Raw genomic sequence first — 25,999 nt, 5'->3', positions numbered from 1 at the left:
AAACAAGTAGCAGAAAGTATCACATTATGTTTGCAAACAAAAGGTTTAAAAAAATAATTCCAAGAGTGAAGTTTGAGCTCTGTTATCGCTGAAAGCAAGAAAAATAGGGCAAATGAGGAGGAAAAAAACTCCCAGCAAATAGTTTAAAGAACTGTAGATTCTTTTACTGTGATCCTGATTTTACCAGCTATATCCACCCTGAGTGGCATTTTAGTTTTCAGCTTTCCAAGCTGTGTTCCCTTGGCCACATTTCAGATGGGACATTTTAGATTGTGTTCACACAGTGACCACAACCCACCCGGGGGCCCTCACAAGGGAATCTGAATGCTAAGAAGTGATTTTCACTTGTCACTGAGGACTTGGGAAGGAGAAAGGGAGTAAGGGACAGACAAAAGGAGTGAGAAATGCCAAAGCAGGACTAAATGAGAAAAAGGAAACATGTTTAATTAGTGTCTTCTGTAAAACTTTACAAATGTACAGCATAGTGCAAAAACGCAGTCTCAGCACATCACCTTCAAGTAAAATTAACAATGTAAAAAGCTGAGGAACACAAGCTTCCTTCTGCACAGGGATGGCTCCTGAGTGCTCCTCCTGGAGGTTCCTCTCTCACCATCAAGCTCCAATCTCATGTTTTTATAGAAGAGCAAAAAGCCTAAAGAAAAGCCCTGGAAGCCTCCTGAGAGGCTGCTCCCCACGGGCTTGGAGCCTGCCCTGTAGGACAGCCTGAGGCAGAGCCAGGGCTGCACCTGGCTGTGCCCACGGGCATCCCTCCCCAGGGGCTCATTTCTCAAGCCCAACCAGACAATCCAGTCAGACACGAGCTGTGCCAGCCTCAAGCATGTGACAGGCTCCAGAGAAACACAGGAAAACTACTCAGGAGCTTGAAGTTAAGCATGTGCTTAAATGCTTTGTTGCATCAATACATTCAGTGTTAACAGGACAGCAGCCTGGAGCGTGGAAGCTCAGAGAAGGGTGTAAATCTTGAACATGCACTGTCAGTGTCAGGAGACACCAGGCAGTTTTCAATTACCTATGAGAAAAGAAGTGAACAGAGTGCAACTAACAACTTTCCATCGCTGGAAAGGGCAAAATAGGGTGGAAATGGGCTGATCTAGGTGAAATTTCTAAGCACAAATTTGTCAAAAATAAAAACCTTGTCCAGGATACACTCAAGCACATCATCTAAATACCAGGCCAGTGGGGGCTGCTGGAATTTTCCCTTAGTCCTGAACACAAAAACAGTGGCTGGGATTAATTCAGGAGCTCTCACAACCTCGCTCCTGCACAGACCACACCACCAAGGCAGTGACAGAGCTCCCAGCACAGCAGTCAGCTGGGCAAAAATGTGCTCAAAAGTGAATGTTTCTGAACTAACACATGTGTTCACACAGTGATAAATGGATGGAGGAAAGGGCTGTGACAGGAAGGTCCATTTTAAAAATGCTCATCTTATTGAGGAGCTTTAGAGCCTGCACTTGTCTGAGTGGTTTGCTACACTCTGGGGTGGATCCTGCTTGCCCACAATGCTCAGAAATGCGATTCATAACCAAGAATTGTCATGGCAATGAAGGCAGGCAAAGCAGTTCTTCAGATGATACTGGCACAGCTTAAACCTCCCTGTCTAAGCCCTTAGGAGGCCTGAGTTAATGGAATTTCCTGGGTCTGTCCTACTGCATTTGGGTAACCTTCCTAAGGAAAAGCAACTCAGGTAGAAGATACTGAGATAAATAATACGTTCTCATTAGAACTACAGCATAAAAAACAAAGCTCTGCTTTGTTGAGGAACTCAGTTGTCAGAAACCACATGGATGGGGAAGGTTAATTCAGCCTTTGAGGCTGGTCTCAGATGCACAAAGGACAGAAGAAAAGTTTGTGGGACATGGTGGACTAACCATTCTGCCTCTCTCCTACACTGAGCAGCTGAGAGTCCATCTAAAAAGGGGATCCAATAAATTAAACTCTTTAGTCAGATTTTACACATCAAAAAACCAACAGGCACATCTTCAAGGGAAATAGAACAGGTCAAAGCCAAGGAAAAAACCCATTGGACTGGACATGAAGTACTTAGCCAGCACCAAAACCCAGAGTGCACTCCCTCAGCCCTCTCTGCACATGGAAAATTGTGTGTGCAGAAAAGTCTATCCCTTTTCTATTTTTTAAGTATGGAGTGCCCTGCCTATATCTAAGAGAAAATAAATTTGGGGCAAAACAAATTCCAAATAACAAAACTCTCAACTCAGCATGGGATGATTTGTGGCCTGTGATCGTCTGTAGCTCCCCTAGGAGCCAGAGGCACATTCTTGGTGGGGTCACTCAGAAAACAAGTTTCTACACCAAGAGAAAACAAGTTTCTACCCCAAGAGGTCTTTTTCCTACTCACCCCAGCAGGAACAGGTGCATCCCATAAAACGCAGAAAATGGTCAAAAAACCTTTTTAGAGCATTGGACTGGCATGTAGAACTATTTTCCTATTCAACAACCAGCATCAACAAGGGTCAGGCATCTTAGCTAATCTGTGCTGCCCCAGTAAAATCCAACAGTTTGCCATTGCAGGCACTAGTCAGGATCACTATTTTATGAAGTCCCAGATGGACTTTCAAGCTACTCTTCACTTAAATTTCATTAAAAGATTTGAAATTTCTAAAGCATTTTCAAGGAAAAAAAAAATCCTGGCAAGTTCTCACTCCCCCTCAGAGCAAGCACCAGAAGTAGTGTTTTGTTTTAAAAAACACTGAAATCCAGGTGCAGGGAGGGTAATGCAAAGCTACTGAACATTTCCACCTACTAAAAAAAAAAATAAAATAAAAAGGGTACAAAAAGAAACTCTCTTGCAGTTTTCTGAGTCAGTTTTGTTTCTTCACATTCAAACCTGTGGATGTTTGGGAGGGAGGTTTTGTTTCTTGGGAGCTAAATCACTGGCTGTTGTCCGTGGAAGAACTCAGGTTTAGAGGGATATCCCCTTGGACACCCCCAGAGGACATGTAGGAAGCTATATTTTCAGAAGGAACATAAAGTGAGGGATTTTCAGGCAAGCTGAGGAGGTCATTCCCAAAGATGGACTGACGGTCGAGGAGGAACTGCTGGGCACTCTCAAGGATGACATCTTTCCCTAGGAATAGACAGCAGAAAATTCAGCTTCTGGAAGGCAGGCTGCCTAGTTTTACATATGTAGAACTGAAAAGTGACAAATCTTGGGCTTACTCAAAAGCCCATTAAAATCAAGGGGAGTCTCTGCAGGTCACCAGGTGTTCTGCCTGAAAGCTGAGATGCCTCACATGTGAAAAAGGGATGGCTGAATGTTGGAGACACTGAGAAAAGGATGAGAGCAGCTGCTCTTCTCTTTTACTCAAGATGTGTCTTTCTCCCTCTTTGTAGACAGGCTTTGCAAACAGGGGATGCTCAAGGACTCTCTCCAGTGTACCTGGGCTTTTAATGCCTTTGGGGTGCTCATGAAAGAGGCTGAGGCTGGAAGTCCTTGAATGACACATAGTGAATCAAAACTGGGGCAGGTTCAGGTGGCTACAGCACCAAACTGGGGCTCTCAAGAGCTTCTCTTTCAGGAGTGTTCAGCTGAACACACATGAACATACATCACAATTCCACAGCCAGGGCAACACTCCTGGATTCACATCTAAGGTCAATAACACACTTTATCAGAGTCAGCAAGTGCACCAGCTGGACTGTTCCCTTGAGGGCTGCTAAAAGGTCTGGAGAAGGGGAGACACAGCCTGTGCCTTTGGCTGCCAGCAGCTAACTGGGGCACCTCCTCTGCAGCAGGAACCAGAGGAACCCAGGACTGTACCAGCTCTTACCACTCCTACCCACTGAGATCACCACATTGACCTGAGGTGGCAATGAACAGGCAGAGAAGGCAGTGGAAACACTGACAGTCATGATGGGGACCCACTGCACAACCAGTTCAATTCCATTTACACCTCAGTTTATCCCCCACCCTTTTCCCACTGCTCAAGAACTGAGCAGCTGCTGTGGGAACACGGCTGCCTGACAATCATGAAAGTAAAATGACAGCTGTGGTTTGCTCCCTGAAATGGCAAACTGTCAGGGCTGGACATCCCATCTGGCTGCCTGAACTACACCCCACTGCCAGGTGCACAGAGCTGCTGCTGCTCCTACCTGGGCAGGTGGTGTTGAATGATGGGTTGAACACTTTTGGGGGCAACTCAGTTGCACTCTTCTCCAGATCCACTGTGAGTCGCTGCATCTTGGTGCAAAAATATAAACTACAATGTACAATTATACAAAGACAGGGGAGCTTGTTAGAGCTAGGCCATGTCTGAGCACCAGTGCTTCACCCCAGTGCACAACACCCACAGGAACACAAGCCATCCTCCCTGCCCAGCCTCTCCTCCCAGCCTCACTGCCCCTCACTGGGACAGCCACACTCAGGGCAGATCAAGGACAGGGCTGTGGGAGGTGCAATCCCCCATTCAGCACTGGCTAATGTGTGTGAAGCTCATGTCACATGAGGGCCAGGCTGCTGTCACTGGGGCTGCCATACACAGCAAACCCACAGTCCTCTGCAGCCAGTACAAAGAAGAAAGAGATTTTCTTTCAATTTTCCTACGCCTATCTTTAAAGTGAAGCTGGTTTTTGCTTACACAGAGCTCCTGCATGTATTGCTTCCACACTTCTCCACACTCATGACTTTCTGGAGGACAAGCAAGAGCTCCTGGGAAATTTAGTGGGCACAAGGACTGAACTGTTGAACATTGCAGCCTCCTTTCCTGGCCTTTTCTTGCAATACTTTTTAAAAGGTTATAGCCCTTGCTTCCAAGACTTGCTAATTAATATTAACTACTTCTTAACACTTTTCTTCCTAACACTCAGGAAGTGGAATTACCTAGTAAATTCAAAATCATTAAAAGCTTTAAAGGATGTTGATACCATGAAGAAGGCTTAGAGACCTTTTACACTTCATTAGAGTAGATAACACTCTACTTGTGCATCTGTAGAGATATCTGGCAGAACCATCCAAGCCTTCATCCAACTTGGTTGTCAGGAAAGGCTCTGAAAATTCACTATCACACAGGAAAGGAACCCAGCCATGCAATACACTTCCAACCTTAATCCTTCTGTGAGTGTACAGTTTCCTTCACTGTTTATTAAACCTGCTCTTTCTGTATAATGTCTCTGTAAGTATCAATTCCAAAGAAATACTGCCAAACAATTTCTCCTTGTTTTTTCATGTACAGGCATGCAGGAATCTCTGTTGTAATTGCATGGCATTTTACTGTTCCTGAAATATGCAGGGATGGTTGCACTTTGTAAAGGTATATCTTATAAAGAGCTCTGGCACAAAACCACTTCATAAATCTATGGTATTAGTGGGATGTGACATTCTCACTGAGAGAAAGTTTAGAGCACCAGTTGCAATTAAAGCCTCCAGGATACCAACAGTCAGTCAGAGCCTGTCTCCAGACAAAGCCTGGCTGAGAGGGAAAAACAGGTCAGGAGTGTAACACAGCACTGCCATGGTGTCCCCAGGAGATGCCTACGTGCTGTGCTTCAGCTCACTCTGCCCTCTGGTTATGAAACAACTCCCTCACTTATGCACAAGCTCTGCTTCACAGCTCCATTATTATTTAGGGGAAGGTGTCCCTGCAGTGGGCAGAGGCTTTGGAACATTGAGGTCATTCCACCTGGGCCATTCTGGGGCTCTCTGACTGCTGTTTCCAGAGCTCAGAAACACACAGCTCTTACCGGGGGCAGACTGGCTTCCATTTCAGTCACATTCCACTCACTCAGAGATAAATTGGGATTAAAGACCTGTTGGGACAAAAATACAGTTATGGCTGTGAAAGGTGGGCTGGTTTGGGTTCTCAGCCCTCCCCTGCCTGCTATAGGTGCAGCCCTGCACTAACTGAGCTGCAGGCAGAGGCTCCTGGGCTGACTCATGGCACAGCTGGGCACAGCTGGGCGCTGACCCGCAAGCCCTGCTCCCTGCAGGGCACAGACACCCCCTGCCACTGTCCTGTCACTAACCAGGGCACTGCACACACAAATCAAAGCCCCTTTCTGCTGCTCTTGAGTCCCAGGACACTCTCAGATCCATATGACTTTTAAAAGCATTCCAGAATTTAGCAGCAGAGGACAGGTTACTGTTGCATCAGGGCTTTGGTGGCAATTTCTTGACAAGTCTGAGGAATTTGGGAAAGGGATCTGTTGATCTGAGGCCAATTTTATGATTCATTCTCACTCTTGTGACAGTTGCACAGAGAGAGAAGTGTGTCAGTAACAGGAAAACACTTCCTAATGAGAAACAAGAAATAGAAACCAAGAGTCAGAGATAGAGCAGGCCATTAGAAAAGCTCTCTGCAAAGTCAGAATCAGTCACAGACACTTGGGAACTGCTTGAAGAGAGTAAGATTGATTTTTTTTAAATGACTTTTCATCTGTTTATCCATGCAAGTTTACAATGTGCCTTTATCTGAAGCACCTCCTCAAGGGGCCATATATTTGACATAAAGATTTTTTTTCTAACATACAGAGTTATTTTATTATTGGCAAAAACCTTTCATATACCAACTATATGTAGAAAGAAATAAACAAATCTTCCTATTTCTACATGTCTGATTAAGAAAAAGCCACCATCCATTTCTAAAGAAAGGTGATCTAAGAACTGAGACTGATAAATAGCTCAGGACTTTATAGAGAGGATTTTACATTGGCTACACTTCCCAGAATATGAGGAAGAGGGGAAGGTAGAAAAAGCTAAACACAATACAGGAATATCTAAGATGTAGAATATGCAGAAAATAAATTAACCCCTACAAAGCAATTACCAAACTAGCTAGAGAGTCATATTAAACCTATTTTACATAAATGTGTCAGATCTCATGTTTATTTCTTTACCAAATGCAGTGTTTTGTAGTCCTAAAGTTCAAATATGCATATTTTTTAAAAAAATAAAGGCACAATTTAAAGCTGAAATCTCATAAGCAAGTTAAAACAGAGCTGTGACTCCACAGGCCACACGTGGCAGACAAAATGCCACATGAGAACAAGCAGCACGACCTGAATCCCAGCCCAGAGGAACCTCTGTGAACTTGGCAGCTCTGTTTGATGCAGCCTCCCCAGCAACACTCACATCCAAGAGGCTGGCAGGCTCCAGGCTGTACTGCTGGCTCCTCAGCAGCAGCTGCAGCCCCTCCAGGCTCCAGTCAGTGCCCTCCAACGGGTCTGAAATATCTGTTCTGAGGAAACACAAGGGGAAACATTGCCACAAAGGAAACTTGCAGAGACACCTACAGAAAGCAGGACTGAGCAGTCTCCCAAAAGGATGTTCCTGTTTAAATCTCATGTTGAAAACCAAGAGCCTGCTGTCAGACCTTGGGCAAATCCCCCTCAATGCAAAAAGCCTCTTCCTGCTCCCACAGCTCTGATGCACATCCTCTGACAGCTCTTCCTCTGCTGGGTCCTTCAAGCAGGTGATCCACATGTCCCTCTACCTCTGTGAACTGTCCCCTGGCATTCAGGGCTCCTCTGGCAGGTGCCACAGGTCCAGCATGGAGCTCACCAGGCTGCCCTTGGCTGCCTGCAGTCACCCTCCCTCCCCACCCTGGGGATGGGAGCAGAGGCCACAGCTCTCCCAGGCTCCTCACCTGTCCAGCAGGGCCCTCCTGCCTCTCCTCTCAGGTGCCTGGGAGGTCCCTGGGGGTGCTGCAGCACAGCTGCCCTTGCCCTCCAGGACAGACTGGACCATGGCCACGGGCAGCACCGGGGGCTCGGAACAGGCGCGGCAGCTGGGCAGGGGCACCTCGGGCTCGGCGCTGCCCTTCACTCCAGGGCTCACTGGCTCCTCCTTGATCAGCATCAGGCACTTCTCCCTGCAGCAGAGACAAGGCTCAGCACCACACAGCTGCTCTGCAAAGGCCTCGTGCCACTGGGAAGGGCAGGAGCACAAGGCCTTGCTTCCACTTCCATCAAACTTCCACAGATCTTTCCATTTCCTCAGATGGGCAAAAGAAGCCAGCAGCCTCTCTTTCTTTTCAGAAAGCTCCACAAACATGCTCATGTATTCCTGGAATGCAGCTGGAATATCTGCAGTCATTTCATCAGTCACAGCTATAATGAATTTGCCTCATTCAATTGTTTTGCAAATATGGAAAATAAACTTCTGCGCACAGATAGTTTCTTGGGTGAGTGTTAGGGACAGGTTAAAGGGACACTGGGCTAAAGGCATTCCCCTGAAAAAGAAAAGTCGCCACCACAGAGATAAGAATGGGATCAGTAAGACCCTCCCAAGCAGGAGTTAGGATTGGATCAGCAAGCATTCTAGAGATCCCAGTGACTCAGGTCAGGATCTTGTGGCCCTGTGTCCTTGTGGCAGGACTTGAACAGAAGCTGTTGAGATCTGACAGTCATTGTCAGATGTTTTACTCGGTTGGAGGCAGACGTTTGCCTTTTCCAATGGAGAGCCGACTCACATTATTTCCAGATGGACAAATGATAGTGAAGTTTTGTTTAGAAGCATTCTGTGTGTAAAAACCTACTCTGTGTTACTTGTAGGAGACTTCAGAGCTCCCTGTGAACCTGCACAGCTGGAGCCAAAGTGACAAAGGCATGGAGATAACAGGGATGGCATGTGACACTACAGAGCTTTCCGCAACATTCCTTTCAAACCATCTCATCTCAGGGGGCTTAAATTCCCACCAGAAGCACAGCTGATTTAGGAGGTACCACATCTAAACTGATTGAGACCATGGTTGGCTCAGATGTTAAAAATTGTGCAGATACAGAGCAGATCAGAAGCCACCAGATGGCACTCAGTAATTAGTAGAAATAGGTAACTTAACTTGAAGGTTATATTAAAGATTTTCTGCTTTAGAAATGGCTTCCAGGTTTGTTTTTTTTTTTTTAAATCTGAACCTCTTTACATGCTTCTAGTTAATTTTATGGCTATGGTTTCAATTATGCAACAGATTTACAGGCAATTTCTAGAGTATAACTAGAAATTATACTGCCTTGCCTCTATGCCTGAGAAACTGTTTCCATGATTCATCTGTCTACTTACTTTCCACTGACATAGCTTTAGCTATTCTGCTGCTAGCCCTAAATGCACTGCATGTCTGTGGCAGGAAGAGATAAGCATTAAAATACCTCTGCATTCAGTTCTTAAGTTACTGGGGCCTTTTCACAGAAAAGTTGTCAAACATAGGAAGTTGTTGTGATGCAAACTTTCTGTTCTCATTAGCTGTTAGATGTACAATTTGATTGCTTCTTCCCTGCCAAGGCCAAAAGGAAACCCTCCTTTCTCTCTCTCAACAAACCCAACAAGTGTTAGTATCTCATTATTTGATTAAGTCTGAGACAGTCCCTGCCTTGGGACTTGGATTAGAAACATGGATTATTTCTCAAAGAGGGGAGTGGAAGTTCTCAGCATGAAACTCAGGAATTTGTTTTGAAAGTTACGTTGCTATTACCCCCCTCTAATTCTGAAAACCTGACCCACTTTGTAAACTAGAAAAAAGCATTCCATCCCATATCTCTATAGAGATTTGTGAATCAGACAGAAAATCTGGTAGAATTACAGCCACAAAAAAACTCTTGAGAAGAGTTGCATAAGCATGTTTATATCCAACTCTCTCTATTTTTAATCACAAACATGTTTACCTGTCATTTTCAGGAGGGGATTGCATATTCATGATGCTGGATGGTGATGCTTCAGTAACATCAGATATGATGGGTCCTCCAGCAATTGCAGGGCTGTTTAAGCAAGAGGCAGGCTCTGTCGAGGGCTAAGAGGAAAGCAAAAATCATACAGATTTATCCTTCTGACCCCAAAACAGGTCCAAGGCCCTGTCTGAGATGGTTAGGGTTTATTCACTGTGACTATGAGTCCCCCTTTTATGGAAACCAAGAAAGCTTTTAGCTACTATGCAACATTATAATTTCCACTCACTTTTCCTCCAACCGCACAGAGGTACAGGTGTGAAATACACCCTGTGAAGTGTCAGCAACCAAGAGGTTTTAGCATGTCTGATATTTTGCCTAGACTGCTCAGCTTCCTCTGCAGGAAAAGATCCAACACAGCCCAACAGGGCTGTATGAGCCTCTCATGCCAGCTCATGTATTTTAACTGCATGACAAAAGTGTCTGGTATCTGCTCTGATGATGGTGGGGATCCCTCAGAGGGTTCAAAAATCCCACTTTTAGAACTCACTTCTTCCTCTCTTCCCTCAAGGTAAACCAGGCTGGGGTAACAACATGGAGAATTCAGTGTGCAGGTTTTGCCTTTCCCCACAAAGCCCATGGCCTCCCTCATGAAGGCATCCATAGAACTGGGGAGTTTTAAATGTCACCCAGCTTAGCAAACCTCATTTCTTCTTCACTGCCAAACTCTTGCCAAGTTACTTACTCCATAATCTCTACTATTACTTCAAGCATTCCCCCCAGCCAAAGCCATGCCAAGGGCCCAGGGGCTGCACCCACCGACTGGATGAAGTAGGGCTCGTGGAGGGGCTCTGGGGACAAATGCCTGCTGAACTTGGGCACTGGTGGAGCTGAGATCCCGTTGTCAAGCATCAGAGGTCTGTGGAGAGAAACACTTTTGTCTTCCAGCAGGTAGTGACTGGCTCCTGGCTGCTCATACACAAAACACCCCTGAGCCAAGAGCTCTTCTCCCCTGTCTGCTCTGGTTCTCCTCAGCTCTAAGAGTCTTTCTTGCCCCGTGTTATGGGCAAGGAAGGCTAACAAGACTTTTGGAGGAGTCACCATCAAAAAAGAGCACTACCCAACAAAGAGAGGAAGGATACAGACCTGTCCATGCTGCCCAAACCCACCCAGAGCCCCCAGGCAGCACCACTCTGCACCAGTATAGGTGTCCACTCTGCACACCATCCTTTCCTGCAGCCATTTAGAAGAGGCAGGAAAACACAACTGTGAAAGATAAGACACTAAGGATGCAGATACAGACACAAGAGCTGAGGTTTCTGGAAGACAGACCTTTGTGTTTCCAAGGAAGCAGGAACTCAAATTACCTTGCAAATTGCAGCTGGTTGTGTGAAGTGTAACCCCCATCATAAGGGGGTCAATACAGTTGCTGTGCAGGTAGTTCTGTGCTCTTCTGCCCTTTTCAGCACAGTTTCTCACCAATTATTTGACTTTCTACAAAAAAGCAATGGTCTAAGGCATTTCTTGGGCTGCAAAGCTTTTACAGGGAGGACACAGCCCTGACCATGAAAATTAGAGGTCAGATCTGCATCTCATTTCTCTGCTTGCCCACTCTACTGGGTGAAAATTTCCCCAGTCATGAACCTGATCAGCTGCTATTCTCCCTATGAGCCCTTTTCTTTGCTATCTGCAGTGTTTAGCTCTTCCAAGAGGCTCAGCAGAGGGGGTAGGCAGAGATGCACATACCCTGCTGGCTTGTACAGATTATAGGCTCCTCCATTCAATCCTGTGTTGCCTTTGTAATCCTCACAAGAGGAGTCAGTCAAGAACAAGAACACTGACTTAATGAAAATTGACCCCTTTGAGCTGCTTGAGGGAGGTCTGGCTCCTTTCTCTGCAGCACGGAGGAGCTTCTAAGTTGTCAAAGGCCACAAGGTAATAAAGGTAGGAATTGAAGGCAGGTCTCTGTCCTCATCAAATTCCACTCAATATAATCTTCCCCTTCTTTAAATCACAAGCACAGGGCAAGAAAGGCATAGCTGCTCTCCTGAAAGGCACTAAGCTTCCAAATTTAGGTCATTCTATTCACTTGCCTTGAAGAGCCTATCTAAAGATACCCCTCACCTAAAACTTTCCCCCACCTTCCTCTTTGTGAGGCCTGCAGGTTAACACCACCAAGCCAGTGTTGGACACACAGCCCATTCAGTGACTGTGGGTCAATCTGAAGGTGTCTGTGGGCTGCCAAGTGGCAAAACTGGAACATGCAGGAGCAGCAGTGGGGTCCTGCCCTTTGGCCTCCCTCTGGTTAACACTCCCATGTCCCACTGCGTGCTGTGTTCCCCAGATAAAGGTCATGAGCTGACAGGGTGCTTCTCCACAGAGCAGTGAATGGGGCTGTCAGCAGGTCTGACTCTGCACTTCAGCCCATTCAGCTGCCATCACCATGGAGCCTGGTCCGGTGACCGCCCGCCCGGGCGAGCTGAGCTTGTGCTTTTACTGAGGGGGCAGCATTATGCACCCGTGAGCGTGTGCACCACACACGGGGACTTACAGCTTCCTCTTTATCCCAGAGCTGCTGGGGCTTGATTGGAGCTGGCCAAACAGAAACTGAATCAGCTGTCAGGAGAGATCAAAATCCGGTGTTAATCAGCAGAGTGATTCAGCACTCCCCGCTCTCGCAGCCATTCTTATCCCACACATTCCTCCCTCCCAGCAGCACCCCAAAGCTGGGAGCAGCCACAGAATATAGGAGCCAAACTGCATGAGACATTGGAGCCTGAAACAGAAATGAGCTGTCCAAGAACTCAAAACAGCCTGCCTGGCTTTCAAGGGCCAGGTGCCTGCTTTGTGCAAAGGTTCCTGGAAGCATGTGCTCAGCACTTTCTCTATTCATTTTGTGCATGAAGAACTTCAGCTGGTCCTAACAGACCTGTGAAGTGCACATGCAAACCTTCCTAGGCCTGGAGTTAGAGCTGGATCCATTAAAGTTTTCAGAGACATTTAGAAGAGGTGCTGTAAAGTCTGGCAAAGAATTTGCAAGTGAAAGAGGCAACTCCCTATGGAGAGCCTGGATGGGGTCTGAACTCTTTCAGTTGAGTTTTTCAGTTCTGTGAATGTCAGTGTTGATATAACAGGACACAAAAAAGGAAGCAGAGTAGCTTTGGAGAGGAATCACTTAGCAACATATTCCCAGGTCAGCTTGAACTTAATGCTCTGCTTTGACCTCCAAACAAAGAGAGCATTATTATTATATATCACAGCTGGCTCTAACTCATTGCTCAATATGACAAAATAGAGCTGCTTAAAAGCTTCTTCAATAAGCATGTGGCTGCTCCAGTCCCAGAGCTGGAGGAAGGCTTGATGGCCTCATGCATTTCTGTCCAGTCCTGTGACTCCATGATGCCACGTGAGGGTCAGAACGCGGGCCCTGGGATGTGTGATGTGCTCAGTCATGTCAGCACCATCCAGGAATCACTGGAGAGGCCTTTTCTATACTGGTCATGCTAGATTTTAGGGGAGATGGTTCTGCAGCCTGAAAGGTTGTACAGTAATTCCTCAACTATACCAGTAATGCCAGAAAATGCAACAGTTGCTGCTACATTCCCCCAGTGGGGCAATGGGTGGCCAATTCTGCCACCTGCAGCTTCCTCTTGTGAACAATTGGAAGAGGAAGATTTGGGAAGCCCAAAGGCATTGGTACAACCAGAACACAGCCAACACAGGGCAATTAGTGAGAGTTGTGCTCTCCTGCCCAGGATTTCAACAAAAAAGTGGTTTCTAACATCAAAGAAAGGACTGACACAGAAATTAAAATCTTTTGCTTAAGGGCACGGTCTGTGCTTTGTTAATGACTTGTTTGTATAGCACACATAAAAGCATCACACAACTTAAAAGAAAGGGAAAATAATTACACTGTGATATCACAGTGTGGAAATTATGGGACAAGCAAAAAAAAAAAATGAGAGGAGGACATAGACCAGACAGCATAAGCAAGTTTGGAGTTTATATGGTAACTACCTTGTTGATGACTTTCTGTTGCTGTGAGTGGTTCTGCCGCAGAGAAACAACTTCCCGCCAAAGAACTTCATTTTGTCTGAAAGTGAAACAGACATTTTCCATGAGAACAGAAACACCAACAGCCCATGGTGCTGCCATGATAGCAGCAGGTTCAACTGTGCAAAGTCTGTCTCACTTCCGGGCTCTTGCAGTGCTTGGCTCTTTTCAGGGTCCCAAACAAGCTCACACAATCACCTTCCTTTTTCTTTCTTGATCTCAAGAGAGCTATAGATCAAAGCATGGAGGAAAAACATAAAGAGAAGCCAACATTTCTAGGGGAAGGTAACAGGAGGACACATGTTTTTGTGGAATATTTGGGCCAAACTCAGAATTTCAGCAAGGCCTGATTTGTGACTCTGAGTTCCATGTCCTTCCATGGAAGACAAAAAAGCCCAACCTCTCCACAACTGCTTCAGTGCTCCCAAAGACAGGAATATGAACAGAGACCCTGTGTATGCTACCTGCTTAAAACTCATGCAAGGGGTGGTTCAAATGCATGTTTGGAGCATACAAGAAGATGCTACTGCATCTCAGAGCCTTGAACTAGGAGGACTGTAATGCTGTTATTAGTGGGAGCCACTGATTTAACCCAGCAGAGACCTGTGTGCATAAAGAAAATGTATTTTCTGTCTGTAAATGAAGCAGCACAGAGGGGAGCTTACAGGCTTGCTCTAACAGTCAGCCTCACCAGGTGGGAGTGAGAGGGGCAGAGTTTATTTACTGTGCTGCCTCCAAGTCTGGATGCCAGCCAAGTCCATGCTGCTAAAGGTTTTGCCAGCCAATTTATCTCCAGAGTATATGGATGTACCTAAACTGTCAGGCCAGCAAAACCTATCATACAGGTGAAAGTGATAAATCCTTTTGCTTTTCAGTCTTTCTAGTGTGGATGGATGCTAGAACTGGGAAGGTAAGGCCCAGAGATCTGAAAAGCACAGTAGAACAGCTTGTACAGCAAGAATCTCTGCAGTGAGCTTTCTGTACTGGTCCTGACAGGATTTTCAGCAAAGCAGCATTCCTTAGTCTGACAGCTTGCACTGGAGTTACGTCCTAATTGTTCTTCACCAGTGTAAATTTCTTAACATGGATTCAGCTTGGGATTTCTCCTCTGTCATAGTTTATAAAAATCATATTATTTTCATCAGCTGAATGCAATTTTGCCAGATGGAGGGAAGGAGCAAGCAAAGCAAAAGGGAGAATAAATTAAAATCAATGACAAATCACTAATACTGGAACTCCTTAAAAATTAAATGAAATGCAAGATCAGAAACTCATTGCTGCTGTATCTGGATTTCACAATGCAAACTCATGCATGTGCTAAGTGTGGGAGTCATTAAAAATTGATGCAGGATAAAAATATGTATCCATTGCATGTCAGGGGCTGGTCTGGAATGAAGTTTCCCAGTATGCAGTGTTACTCCTGAGGCCCACAATGACAGCGTCATCTGGTGGTGTATGAATATCAGCTCTCATTATAAAAGAAAGGGTTTGAGTCTATTTGATTATTCAAGTGCTTTTTAAACACAGCTCTCTGTAAATATTAAAATTCTGGAGGCAAAGAAAAACCTCTCCAAGTACATGATTTATAAAACCATATCCACTTCCTAATCTTTTAGTGACCATGTCTGAGTCAGAAAATCCCAGAGTCTCAGACAGCTGGAGGCAGCCCAGGAAGCATTGCATCAGCTTGGTTTGCTCTTATCCAACAATTCTGGCCATGTCAGATGACACAGGCTCAGGGACATGAGTCCATGGACTAAATTATACACAAGTTCTTATGTTATATATTATAACATACTATATTTTTTAGGCCAGTCATAAATTTTGGAGGTGAATGATGGGACAAAGGTAATTTCTTAATAGCTGGAGTGGACTCCACCACATTTCTGCCAAGGACTCTTGTATGTGTGAGAGTTACATCTTCACCACCATTTCCATCTGGATGCAATAGTTATCTAAGTCCCCAGGTTATGCACATATTTCCTGCCTGACCTTCTCTGCTTTCCTCATCTGTGAAGGGAAAACAAATGAGACAGAGAGGCTGAGCATTAATTCATATTTTGTAGATCAGATGTGCATAGAAATCCTACAAGTTGTTGTCTCAACAGATCTCTGGTCAGTCCCTGGGAAGTGTGCCAGGCTCCTCCTTTCAACCATTCCCCACTCCAGAAAAGCAAATGCCCATAGGAAGCAGCCTGAGTAGGATTCAACTCACTGCTTCATGTCCTGCACTTGACACTCCATGTTCTCCTGCTGACTTCTCAGAATCTGTACCTCGTATAGCAACCTGCTGAGGTCCTCCTGGCGCATCTTGGTCTCCTCACTTTTCACTACTGACACCTGAGGAGAAAGAAATCAAAGGCAGATTTTACCTGTGCAAGAAGGGCCATGGACAGAGAGAGTCATTGTGGTGGCCCAGGTGCAGGACTGGCACCAGCTGAAATACCAGGACAGGCCACGTGCCAAAGAGTCTGAACTATCCAAGGGGTACTATTGCAAGAGCCAGACAGAGCAAAGTGCAGGACAAATCCATTCATACAAGAGGGTCTGCTGGCAGAATTACATTCCCTGTCAGAGCTGATTACAAACCAGCCTGGGGGGAAAACAAAAGTATTGAGTATCAGGGAGGAATTGATCTAGATTAATTTAATCTTTCTACTTTAACTATAAAGATACCCAATCAAGCCTCATGTTTTACAGGGATGAGTCTGATGAAATGCTTCAAATTGACATACACACTTGGAGTTCCAAAAAGCTTTTATTCAGATCCCTTTTTAGAAGTTGCTATGCTAATTTAGCAAGAGAACAACACTTTGGGGGCACTAATAATAGGTTAAAAGACAGAAAGCAGAGGGCAGGAGTAGGCTGTTTCTTGTATAAGAAAAAGAGATGGCTGTTGAAGACCCTGTAGGACTTATGCCATATTTCTCTAGGAAAGCAGTAACAATTCAAAGGCAGAGGGGTGGGAAGCAAGCCTGGCCCTGCAGCACTACACAAACATCTAGTAATACAGAGCAACAGAGCAGAAAAACCCAGACAGAACTCTGATGCAAGCCAGGCCCTGCAACCCAAAAGCCCCCAGCCCAGGTTCATATGTTTGTGGGGAGGACAGGAACAAGCCCAGGGTGATGCTGGAGTTATGCTGAGCAGGATCTGCCAGGTTCCCCCCTCCCACACAGTGCCCTCACCTTCCTCTTGATGTGCTCCAGGAGGTGCTCGTGGCCCTGCAGGAAGCAGAGGTGCTGGAACTCCGTGTCGTCCCTCTCAGGCTTGACCAGCCCGCCCTGCTCGATGTTCACCACCTTCCTGAAGCCATCTGCACAGAGAGCACACAGCTGATGGCAACAGGGCCCAGCACTCCCTGCACCTCCCACCCTCATCACTCTAGAGGACATTTCTGATCACCCTCCACACTTTTTGAGCTGACACTGCTTTCCCCTGGACATGTTGTTGGGCCATAACCACCAGAAACCCAGGGCAAGGGAGAGCCCTGTGCATCCCACTGGCCATCCCTGCTTCAGCCTGTGCCACGAAAGCTTTTCCATCACAAGCATGTTGGTCTGCCAGGAGCTGAAATGCCAGCTCCTAGGGAATTCCTGTCTCAATTTCCAAGCCACAAGGATTCAGGGGAAGGTTTTTCAAAGGCAGAGACCATCAACAGGTGTCACTTTTGGAAAAAAGGGTCATGTGCACATTTGGAAATCTGCTTTGAGTACTTCTCTGAAGTCCTTGAAAGTTTCTAAGCTGTATTTAAGGACTGGCCTAAAATTTACAAAAATGAATTATTATTACAAAAATTTACAGAGTGAAATAGCAAAGTTAAAATTTAGGAATTAAGGAACTTAACTACTCATTGAAAAAATTCCAACAACTATCAGACAATCATATTGTTGAAGTGGCTGAAAATTACACCAAATTTAAATGACAGCTCCTTTAAGGGGTAAAAATATCAATGTTTGCAGGGAGAAGAACTGTCTGTTACCAGTTCAGTGATATGGCTGGTGAAAGGGATAAGCTCAGGGCACACAACCCACAAGAGCAGCACATTCTGGGGGAGGTGTCACAGTTGGTGGCTGGATAAAGCTCCATATAGAATAAAATAGAAAATTAATTATAATAATAATAATAGGTCATCAAATCAGTGCAAGAGAAGCAGAACACCTGGTAGGTGACAGTTCTTAGCCCACATCCTGAAATGTAATCTAACAGAAATTCCATGCTGGAATTTAAGGTAAACACAAGGAGACCACTACTCTGGGATGCGAGAGGCAAACCCTCTTTGGCAAAATCAATAATGCCACAACAAGTCATATACATGAGACCCCAAAGTTTCCTCTGCACAGTTCTCTCCATGCCTCCTGTCCCCCCATGTGTGTGGGGCCCACGTGCCTGGCCCTGGGAGCTGCACTCACACATGTTCAGCTGCCTGACAAAGCTGGCCATGTTGTTGTGCTTGAAATACTTGGGCAGCACCTCCTTGGCAAAGCGGCCTTGGTCGAACACATGGAAGCTGGTGCCATTCTGCAAAGGAGACAAGGACAAAGGTGAAGTCAGGGGAAAGTCCCTGACCACGAGAGGGGCCCAGGAGCAGCCCTACAGCAGGGGAAGTCTTGTTCTCTGACTGCCACCTTGAAGCTAAGAGTGACAACAGCCCTCAATGCCAGATGTGCTCCCTTCAGTTCTGGTACCGTCAGGCCTCTGTGGCTGCAGGTTTGATTCTTTTCTGCTTTTTGTCACTGCTTAGTTGAGAGTCTTGGATGTGAGAAAGATACCACTGATTTTTGTGCCCAAATAGCTGGTAGGCAGTCTGTGATCATCCCCTCTTGCATGGACTTCACAGAAAGACTCAAGTCTTAAGAAGGCCCTGAAAGTGGGAATTGCCATTACAACCGTGCCATTATGACCTACTTGCTCAGATCTAACCCCAGCCCATCTGCTCAGAACACAGCAGTCCTGGACGGAGCACTGCCTGGAGACATGGCACAAGAAACACAGCAAGGCAAGAAGCAAATCATCTCTGGAGACAGCACACTTGCCCAGAAGCCCTACACACATTTTAACAATTATTTTTAATAGTAAACAGCCACAAGGACAACCCACAAAATGTTGACAGTCATGCTCTGCAGTCCAAGCTAGCAACACATGTGTTGATCAGATAAAGCTTCCATTTCTGGGGTTGCATTGCAATGATCCATGCCTGCCAAACAAGGCAAACTGCCTGGGACTGCTGGCAGAAGGTGCACTGCAGGCCATGTGCCTTCCCTGCCTGGCCTTCTACCTGCTGACAGCTGCATCAGTGCAATGACACCAGCAGATATCAGGGACCTGCCTCAGCTGCAGCTGAGTTTCACGGGACAAGAGCTGAAGACACCAGAGCCTGCGCTGTGTTGGCAGTGAGACCAGCACACCACAGTCATCCTCCTGCTGTGTTCAGTGCTACCAGCAGCAGGCAGAGGCTTGTCAACCTGGGTGGGAATTCCCCAGGGGCTGGTCTGTGACACAGGACAGTGTTTTGTAAGAGCCCTCAGGCTCTGTGTGCAGGAGGAGGGTACCAGTGTGAGTCCCACCTCACACCATCAGGGGGTCTGCAGCTGTGAGGGTGCTCTCAGGGAGATGTGGAAATCTCTGAAACAGGGAGTGCAATCAGGGCCATGAGATGCTCAGTGACTAAAGAGGGGCTGGTGTGTGCCTGCACCTGCCCATGGCCTCCAGAATCCAGCCAGCTGGCAAACCCCACTGCCCTACACTGCATTTCCATCAGCACATGGTGCCAGCTGCCTATGAGCTCAGGCTCATTTGGCAGCCCTAACAATTAACACCCACTAACACGGGACTCTGGCTCTGCTGCACTTCTGCTCCTTGTGATAGTGGAGCCCTGGAAAAAAGTTAAAGATAGAATCTAAAATGTTAAGCTTTGTGTTTTCCCCGATCAACTGCACCTGCGTAAGCAGTATAATAAATTATATAATTGTTAGATGTGATGATTGTTTAGTAATTAAATATAATTATTATATAACCATAAGAAGAATAATGAGAAACTATGTTGGAAATTCAGAGGGGGGCTAAATCTATGTATACAATAGAACAATATAAGTTTAATAATTAACATGAAAGTTATATAATGATAGAGTATAAAACCATGATCATTTTGGATGTATGTCGGAATCAGATTTGGGTAATACCCCGATTCCCAGAGCTCTTTAATAAAAAGCACCACATATAATCCCTACGTGATTATGTGTTTTTGAACGCTAACACTTGCTTACTGCTGCAAACACTGAACATGACTGTGCCTCAATAGTGCTCTTGGACCATTTTTGGGGTCTTTCCTATCATTCCTTACCCCATGCAGCAGAGGCAAAGGCTGATCAAGCATTTATGAGATTCACTTGACAGCCTGCATGCTGGAATTATCCTGTCTTTGAGAGTTTGCAGACAGGACAGCAGGGACCAGGGTTTCCCAACACTGCAGACACTGCCCTGGGGACCCAGCTGGTTTATTCTGCTTCCCTTGTGCTTCTGCCCCCTTACTCTGGGATACAGCTGTGTGTCCCAGGCTGGACCCCCTATTGGAAAAGGAGAAGCACAAGAGTTTTGTATACCTCAACAAGTCCTTATGGTCTCTCATGAGTGGCCATTCCTTTGAATTCAGGGCCACAAAGTTCTCAGAAGCTGGCACACTCCGAATGGCTCCTACAGACACAAGAGACTTTGGGGTCACTGTGTGCTCACCAATGAACTGTGCATGTGTCAGTTTGCTCCCACACTGCAGCTGTGCCTTGGCTGTTTTAGGAGCACAAACTCAGAGAAACTCTGGAAGTCTTCTCTGCCCAAAGCCAAACTGACTCTGCAGCACAGCAATCATGGCAGATGCTTATCTTTACTGCTTTTGACAGAACCACCAGGACAGACATGTTGTGCTCTGACAAGACAAGTGATAGCCCAGGAGTTTGCCAGTTCTCCCTTACTGCACTTCCATTTTAAAAATTAATTTAATTACTTCTTGCCCAATCTACCACAGACACAGAGAGCAGACTTTTCCTTTCCACTTTACAGCAGACTTTAGTGTATATATAAACCATTACTGCATCTCCTCTCCATCTCTGCTTTATGCTAAGAAAGAGTTCACAGCTCCTTATGGGTCCTATTTTCTAGAAGTACTGATTACCCAGAAATCTTAGGTATGCACACAATCTCTCAGCTCCAACATTACCAATTTATAGAAGCTGAAGAATATGTGAAACATGGATACCTATAGCAAGGGGAAAATGAGACACCTAAAAGCCTTACCAAAACCTCCAAAGATGCAGCTGCAACCAATGCTAGTTTGCAGGAAAGTAGAACAGAGTGGTAGCCAGTCAAAAATAACAATGTTCTAAGTGTAACAGAGAGGGGACTATTTACACAGGTTAGAAAATAATTTCAAGCTTTAAAATCCTTATTTAAAACTTGGTGGTTCTCAGAGGTTTGGCCATGTAATACCAGCATCAAACAACACAGATATCAATGCAGCTCCAATCCTGTCTCAGGTTTTGAATGAAAACTCTACAGGACACAAAGTATATATAAGAAAGGCTACTTTAGATTTTTTTCCACCCCCTTTTAAATTTGCTGGTTTTACAGATTCTTGATTTTGGAGAACAAGTTTATGCACCCAGCTTATCTAATAACTCCCTGCTGAAAACAAATCATGTTATTTGCAGCAAGTTGTAGGTCAAAAGCACAATGTGGTATAAAAGTGTTGTATAAAGGGATAAATAATTTTATTTCTGTGATTGCACTTATTATATTAATGCCTCTGTGACAAATAAGAAGCCAAAGAAAAGCAATCTATCCCTTTGAAGCTGTACAGACAATATATACTCACATCACCATGATCATCACACAGACTCATTGAAAAATCATATAAAGCTCTTCCAAAATGATTTAGGGTGATAGTCTGAGATCTGTTTAAATTATAGGTTTGAGTCTGAGTATTGAGTGCTGTTTATCTGCTACCTTCCACCTAGATATTTGTGAGAGGCTGCTAAGAAACACACGTGAGATAATACCAAACAACACTGAACTTTTTGAGGGCTTTGCTCATTTCCTAGAAAATGTTAGGGAGCTGCAGATTCAAGCAAGGTGAAAAATATTTCACTCAAAGCATGTGGAATTCTTAGAATTAGAACATTAGGCACTTTTTAGGATGTTTCAAGTGAAATATGTAAATATTATAATTAAAACACTCACAAAACAGTTTCCCCTCTGAAACAGAAAAGCCACAATATTTCAGATAAATAATACCAAGTATATCCAGAAGTGCCTGTACTTGAATCCTGGTTTTTGCACTCTGCCAGTGACTGGGCAGCTCCTGCCAAGCAGAGGGCAGCTCCTGTGCCATGCAGCTCCCCTGAGTTTCCCCTGCTGCTGCAGGCATTAGTGACACCCAGTACCTGCTGCACTTACAGAACTCCAGCAGATGAGATGGTTCGTTTCAGGGTCCTCCACCAGCGTCCAGAGTTTTGTCAGGAAGGCTGGGACATTGCTGGAGTATCCATCCATCACCAGAGAGCTGGGTGAATCCTGCATAGCTCTGCAGTGCCCCAGCTAAACTGACCCCATCGCCCTGGGCGCGCCTGCTGCCCCGCACGCGCCTGCGTCCCGCACAGAGTGAGCCACCCAATTTTATCCCAGGCCAGTGGAAAGTAGGCAGCCAGGGAGTCACATCAGCAGTGCTGCTCACACTCTTAAAAACTCAGCACAATGGGATGGCATCACCAGCCCCAGAGAACAATGCACAGAATGAAAATGCACCGCAGCCGATCTCGCAGAGCTGTGAATAAATCCGCAGCGTCATGCAAAGGGAACACGTGCTGCCCACCTTATGCTGGGAGGTGGGCAAGTCACCAGAGCAAGCCCACCTGCCCAGAGGCTGGGGGACACCCAGGTACAGAAATCACAGCTTTCTGAAGGCACCTGAGTTGTTAGTCTGGAATTTCCTTGTCCTGAACTTTGGCTGGCATAGACGAACAAGAGCTGACCAGACTCAGGGCTGTACATCTTCAGCATGAGTTTGAAAAGCCAAAATTGTAAGCAGGTTTAGCTGCTATGTTATTTGTCAACAGAAATTATTTAGTTCTTGCATGAGAAAAGAGGATGCTAAAAACAACTACACATAGAATCTATTAGACAAGATGGTTTTATCATTAATATAAAAGCCTTAAATAGCTCTAAATACACGTGCGGCTTAATGCCAGGGTAATTTCAACTCAGAAACTGCTCTTTAAATAACATAATAAAATATAAAATCGACATTAAATTTTCCTGAGGTCCTTAGCAAAAACTTGCAAAGCTCAATATTCCTGCCTAAAAATGGAACAGACTTTTCACCTGATGCCTACAGAGTCCTTTAAGGCCAAACACTGAAAGAGTCAGGAGGTGAGAAGAGACAAGATAAGTAAGTGTCATGATAAGGATAACAATGCATTAATCTTTTCTTGCCATTTTTAAAGGGCAACTTAGAACAGTGTACTAAGAATGTGGTATTTCCCCTAAAACCCAAATCACTGTTCGGGACTGACAAAACCCAGCAAGGAACACATTTGATATAGGCAGGTGCTAGCCATGCCAGGTAACATCATCACACACAGAAGGCACAAGGTCAGCAGTGCCTCAGCAGAGTGGAGGAGATGTTTGACACACACTGGAAACAAGGATCAGGTTATTCCTGCAAAGTGCTTGGACACAGGACCCCACTCCTCTCACCTGAGCTCTGTGAAGTGCCAAACAGAGCTGGAAGGAGCAGCTGCAGCCCCTTGTCTGCATACCTGGAATATTCTGTGTCCATCTCAAAGATAATACAACATTCAGACAAGGATTTCCTTCTGAGATGTAATGCCACAGTTCTGGCACTGGAGCAGACATTCTGCCAATTCAGTCAGGTTTAAACATGGGAAAGCTTCCAAAACTGCAATTAATTCTCAAGAGTCCCTGTTGAGAAAAATAAAACAAGAGCATCAAAAAAGAGACAGAGACACACATTAGGATTTAACTAACAAATCAAACTGGACTACAGAGGAGGTTAAAAAAAATCAAACCTGAAATTTCACCACATTTTGAACTTTAAAAATTATGAAAATCTCTTGGTCAGTGGTTTCATAGTTGTTTTTTTTTCCAATCAATCCTAATAAGCTGACTGATTTCAAGAGTTAAAAATGTCAGATCAAAGGTTTCTTGGGAAAAATTGTCTTTTTTCCCTACAGTGAGGTTTTGCTACTCTGAGTAATAAAAATGCAAGGGAATTTTCTGGTACTGCTGCACTGGTATTCAAAAAGCTGAGACAGATTTCTCAAACTGTGGGGGAAAAACCTCTTTGCAAGCAGAAGCTCTGCACAGAAAACAGCCTCACATATCCATTCTTTACTGATAGTGCAACAGAAGGCCTAGAGTAGAAACCAGCAGCTTACTGACAGTGGTCCTTGTCTGTGATGAGATGTTGAAGTTTGGAAAAAAACCTTTTGGATTTTGACTCCAGTTTGCAGTAACTGCACTTACAATGTCTGACACAATAAGGGAAAAGTGTATTTTAATCAAAGTGTATTTTAATCAACCTTTCCTGTGAACCATAATGCAGAAGAGTAAGTGCCTGGGAAGTAGGTTTAGAGCATCATTACCTAACTTTTCCATTTGCCTTCTTCCAAAATGTGTTGCACTTGTCTTCCAGATTTCTGCACAAACTAAACTACCCCCATGACATGTTTTTTCAGCCCTCTCATAACCAAGCAAGACATTTTTAAAAGCAAACATTCCCCTTCCCAGGGCAGCACTGGAGTGTGGGCCAAGTTTTACAATCTCACTCGGAATTTCATGGCATGCCCTCTCTGAGGCTGGGGAGTCACAGCATTGCCTCAGCAGGGCAGGTTTCATTGAAATGAAAACCTGTGCACCAAGAGAGCCTCAAGGAAGGGATGGAGCTGAAACCCATGAAGCAGGAACAGAGCAGCAATGCAGAAAGTGTAAGGCAGAGGGGAACAGGACTGCACGTTTTTGTAGAATGTGCTGCTTTGAAGCGGGAGTGTGAGGTGGCAGCAGCACAGCAGCTCTGCTATCTTATCTGCCATCGTATCAGTGACAACCCCTTCCCTTCCCACCCAGCAGGCTACAGCAGCCCAGTGACACCGTCCTGCTTCCTTCCTGGGAACTCAGCATCCTCTGCCATCTTCTCTGGCAATCACCTCGACAGCTCGGACACTGCTTTTAGCTGCTTTCAGTACTGTCTCTAACACACGTCTGCCAAAGAGTTAAGGCAAAATGAATGAGATCTCATGTGTTCAGCTCCTTTTGTTTTATGATTTCCTTAAAGCCTTTGGAGCCGTTAAGGAGGATTGTCAATCTTACTGACAGTAAGAGTGTGCTTTTAGCCTTCTGACTGCTGCCAGCTCAGGGCAGCCTGTCCTATCCCAGCCCCAGCCCCCCAGGGACTGCCACTGAACCCTGACACCCCAATTCTGTGCCAGCTGAGCCCCACTTAGCCACAGCCTCTGCCCTCGCTGCCATCTTTACTTCCCACAAACAAGATGAAACTCCAAGTGCTCATCAAGCACTGATTTCACCCCATGGGATGCTCCCAGAAGGCACAAACTCAGCGAGGGTCAGCAGAGGAGAAACTTGGGGCTCAGTTACCCATCCTTTTCTTACCCCCACAACACAGAGCAGGTGGATTGGCTTCAGGACAAAACATTCCAGGACATGGGTGATGCTCCCCATGTCATCCACAGCAATCACACTGTGGATCCCATCTGGTTCTGGGAGCCAGCACTGCTTCAGGTTTAGCTTTTGGAGTGAAATGTTGGGATGTCCAGGTTCATTTAGCCCCATCATATAGACTTAAATGTATTAACTCACCTGCTTAAACTGTTAGCAATAAATGCTTTGTTTCCAGAAGCATTGGCACCATCAGGCCTGCTGACCCTGAAGGGGTCTGAGGGCACTGCCTGACTCCCTAGATCTGACCCTGTGATCCAGAGCACCCAGGAGATCCAACCCAGATGAACTCCTTTACAGTTCTATTTGAATCATGCCTTTCCTTTAGCAAACAAATTACGTTTATATTGATAAAATACTGTTGTTGCAAAATAGCATCAGATATATAGGTATTTTTAGTGTTTTAAAATCCTTCCTGCTTCTTTTTGCAGTTCAGTCCCCCAGTTTGCACAAACCACTGCCAAGTCAGAGTGGCTGCAGCTTGCACGTGAGCCCAAAATGTGGCCCCAGGCCCATGCCAGCTTTTCACCAGGGAGCTGCTGCTATCCTTCAGCTCACAGGGCACCTG

General features: G+C 45.5%; 1 protein-coding gene across 1 annotated transcript; it reads right to left on the bottom strand.

The window, feature by feature from the left end:
* Nucleotides 1-112: 112 nt before the first annotated feature.
* On the bottom strand, nucleotides 113-22,471 carry HSF4 (heat shock transcription factor 4). The gene is made up of 13 exons (XM_005490780.3): nucleotides 22,135-22,471; nucleotides 18,099-18,207; nucleotides 16,875-17,002; nucleotides 15,902-16,026; nucleotides 13,651-13,726; nucleotides 12,185-12,249; nucleotides 10,453-10,552; nucleotides 9,634-9,758; nucleotides 7,623-7,847; nucleotides 7,109-7,214; nucleotides 5,722-5,787; nucleotides 4,135-4,222; nucleotides 113-3,109 (listed from the first exon to the last, which is right to left on the bottom strand). Exons 1-13 carry the CDS (start codon nucleotides 22,255-22,257, stop codon nucleotides 2,913-2,915), a joined length of 1,533 nt encoding a protein of 510 aa, XP_005490837.1. The 5' UTR covers nucleotides 22,258-22,471; the 3' UTR covers nucleotides 113-2,912.
* Nucleotides 22,472-25,999: the final 3,528 nt, after the last annotated feature.

The sequence above is a fragment of the Zonotrichia albicollis genome, chromosome 13 (genome assembly GCF_047830755.1).
Source record: "Zonotrichia albicollis isolate bZonAlb1 chromosome 13, bZonAlb1.hap1, whole genome shotgun sequence".
NCBI lineage: Eukaryota > Metazoa > Chordata > Aves > Passeriformes > Passerellidae > Zonotrichia > Zonotrichia albicollis.
The sequence above is the reverse complement of the archived record's forward strand: the minus strand, read 5'-3'. Positions and strand labels throughout refer to the sequence as shown.

Coding starts and splice junctions, on each gene's coding strand:
- HSF4 (XM_005490780.3), bottom strand. CDS start 22,257: ATGCAGGATTCACCCAGCTCTCTGGTGATGGATGGATACTCCAGCAAT. Junction 17,003..18,098: donor TGTCAGGCAGCTGAACATGT/GTGAGTGCAGCT, acceptor CTCTCTGTGCAG/ATGGCTTCAGGAAGGTGGTG. Junction 12,250..13,650: donor AACAGAAAGTCATCAACAAG/GTAGTTACCATA, acceptor CTCTCCTGACAG/CTGATTCAGTTTCTGTTTGG.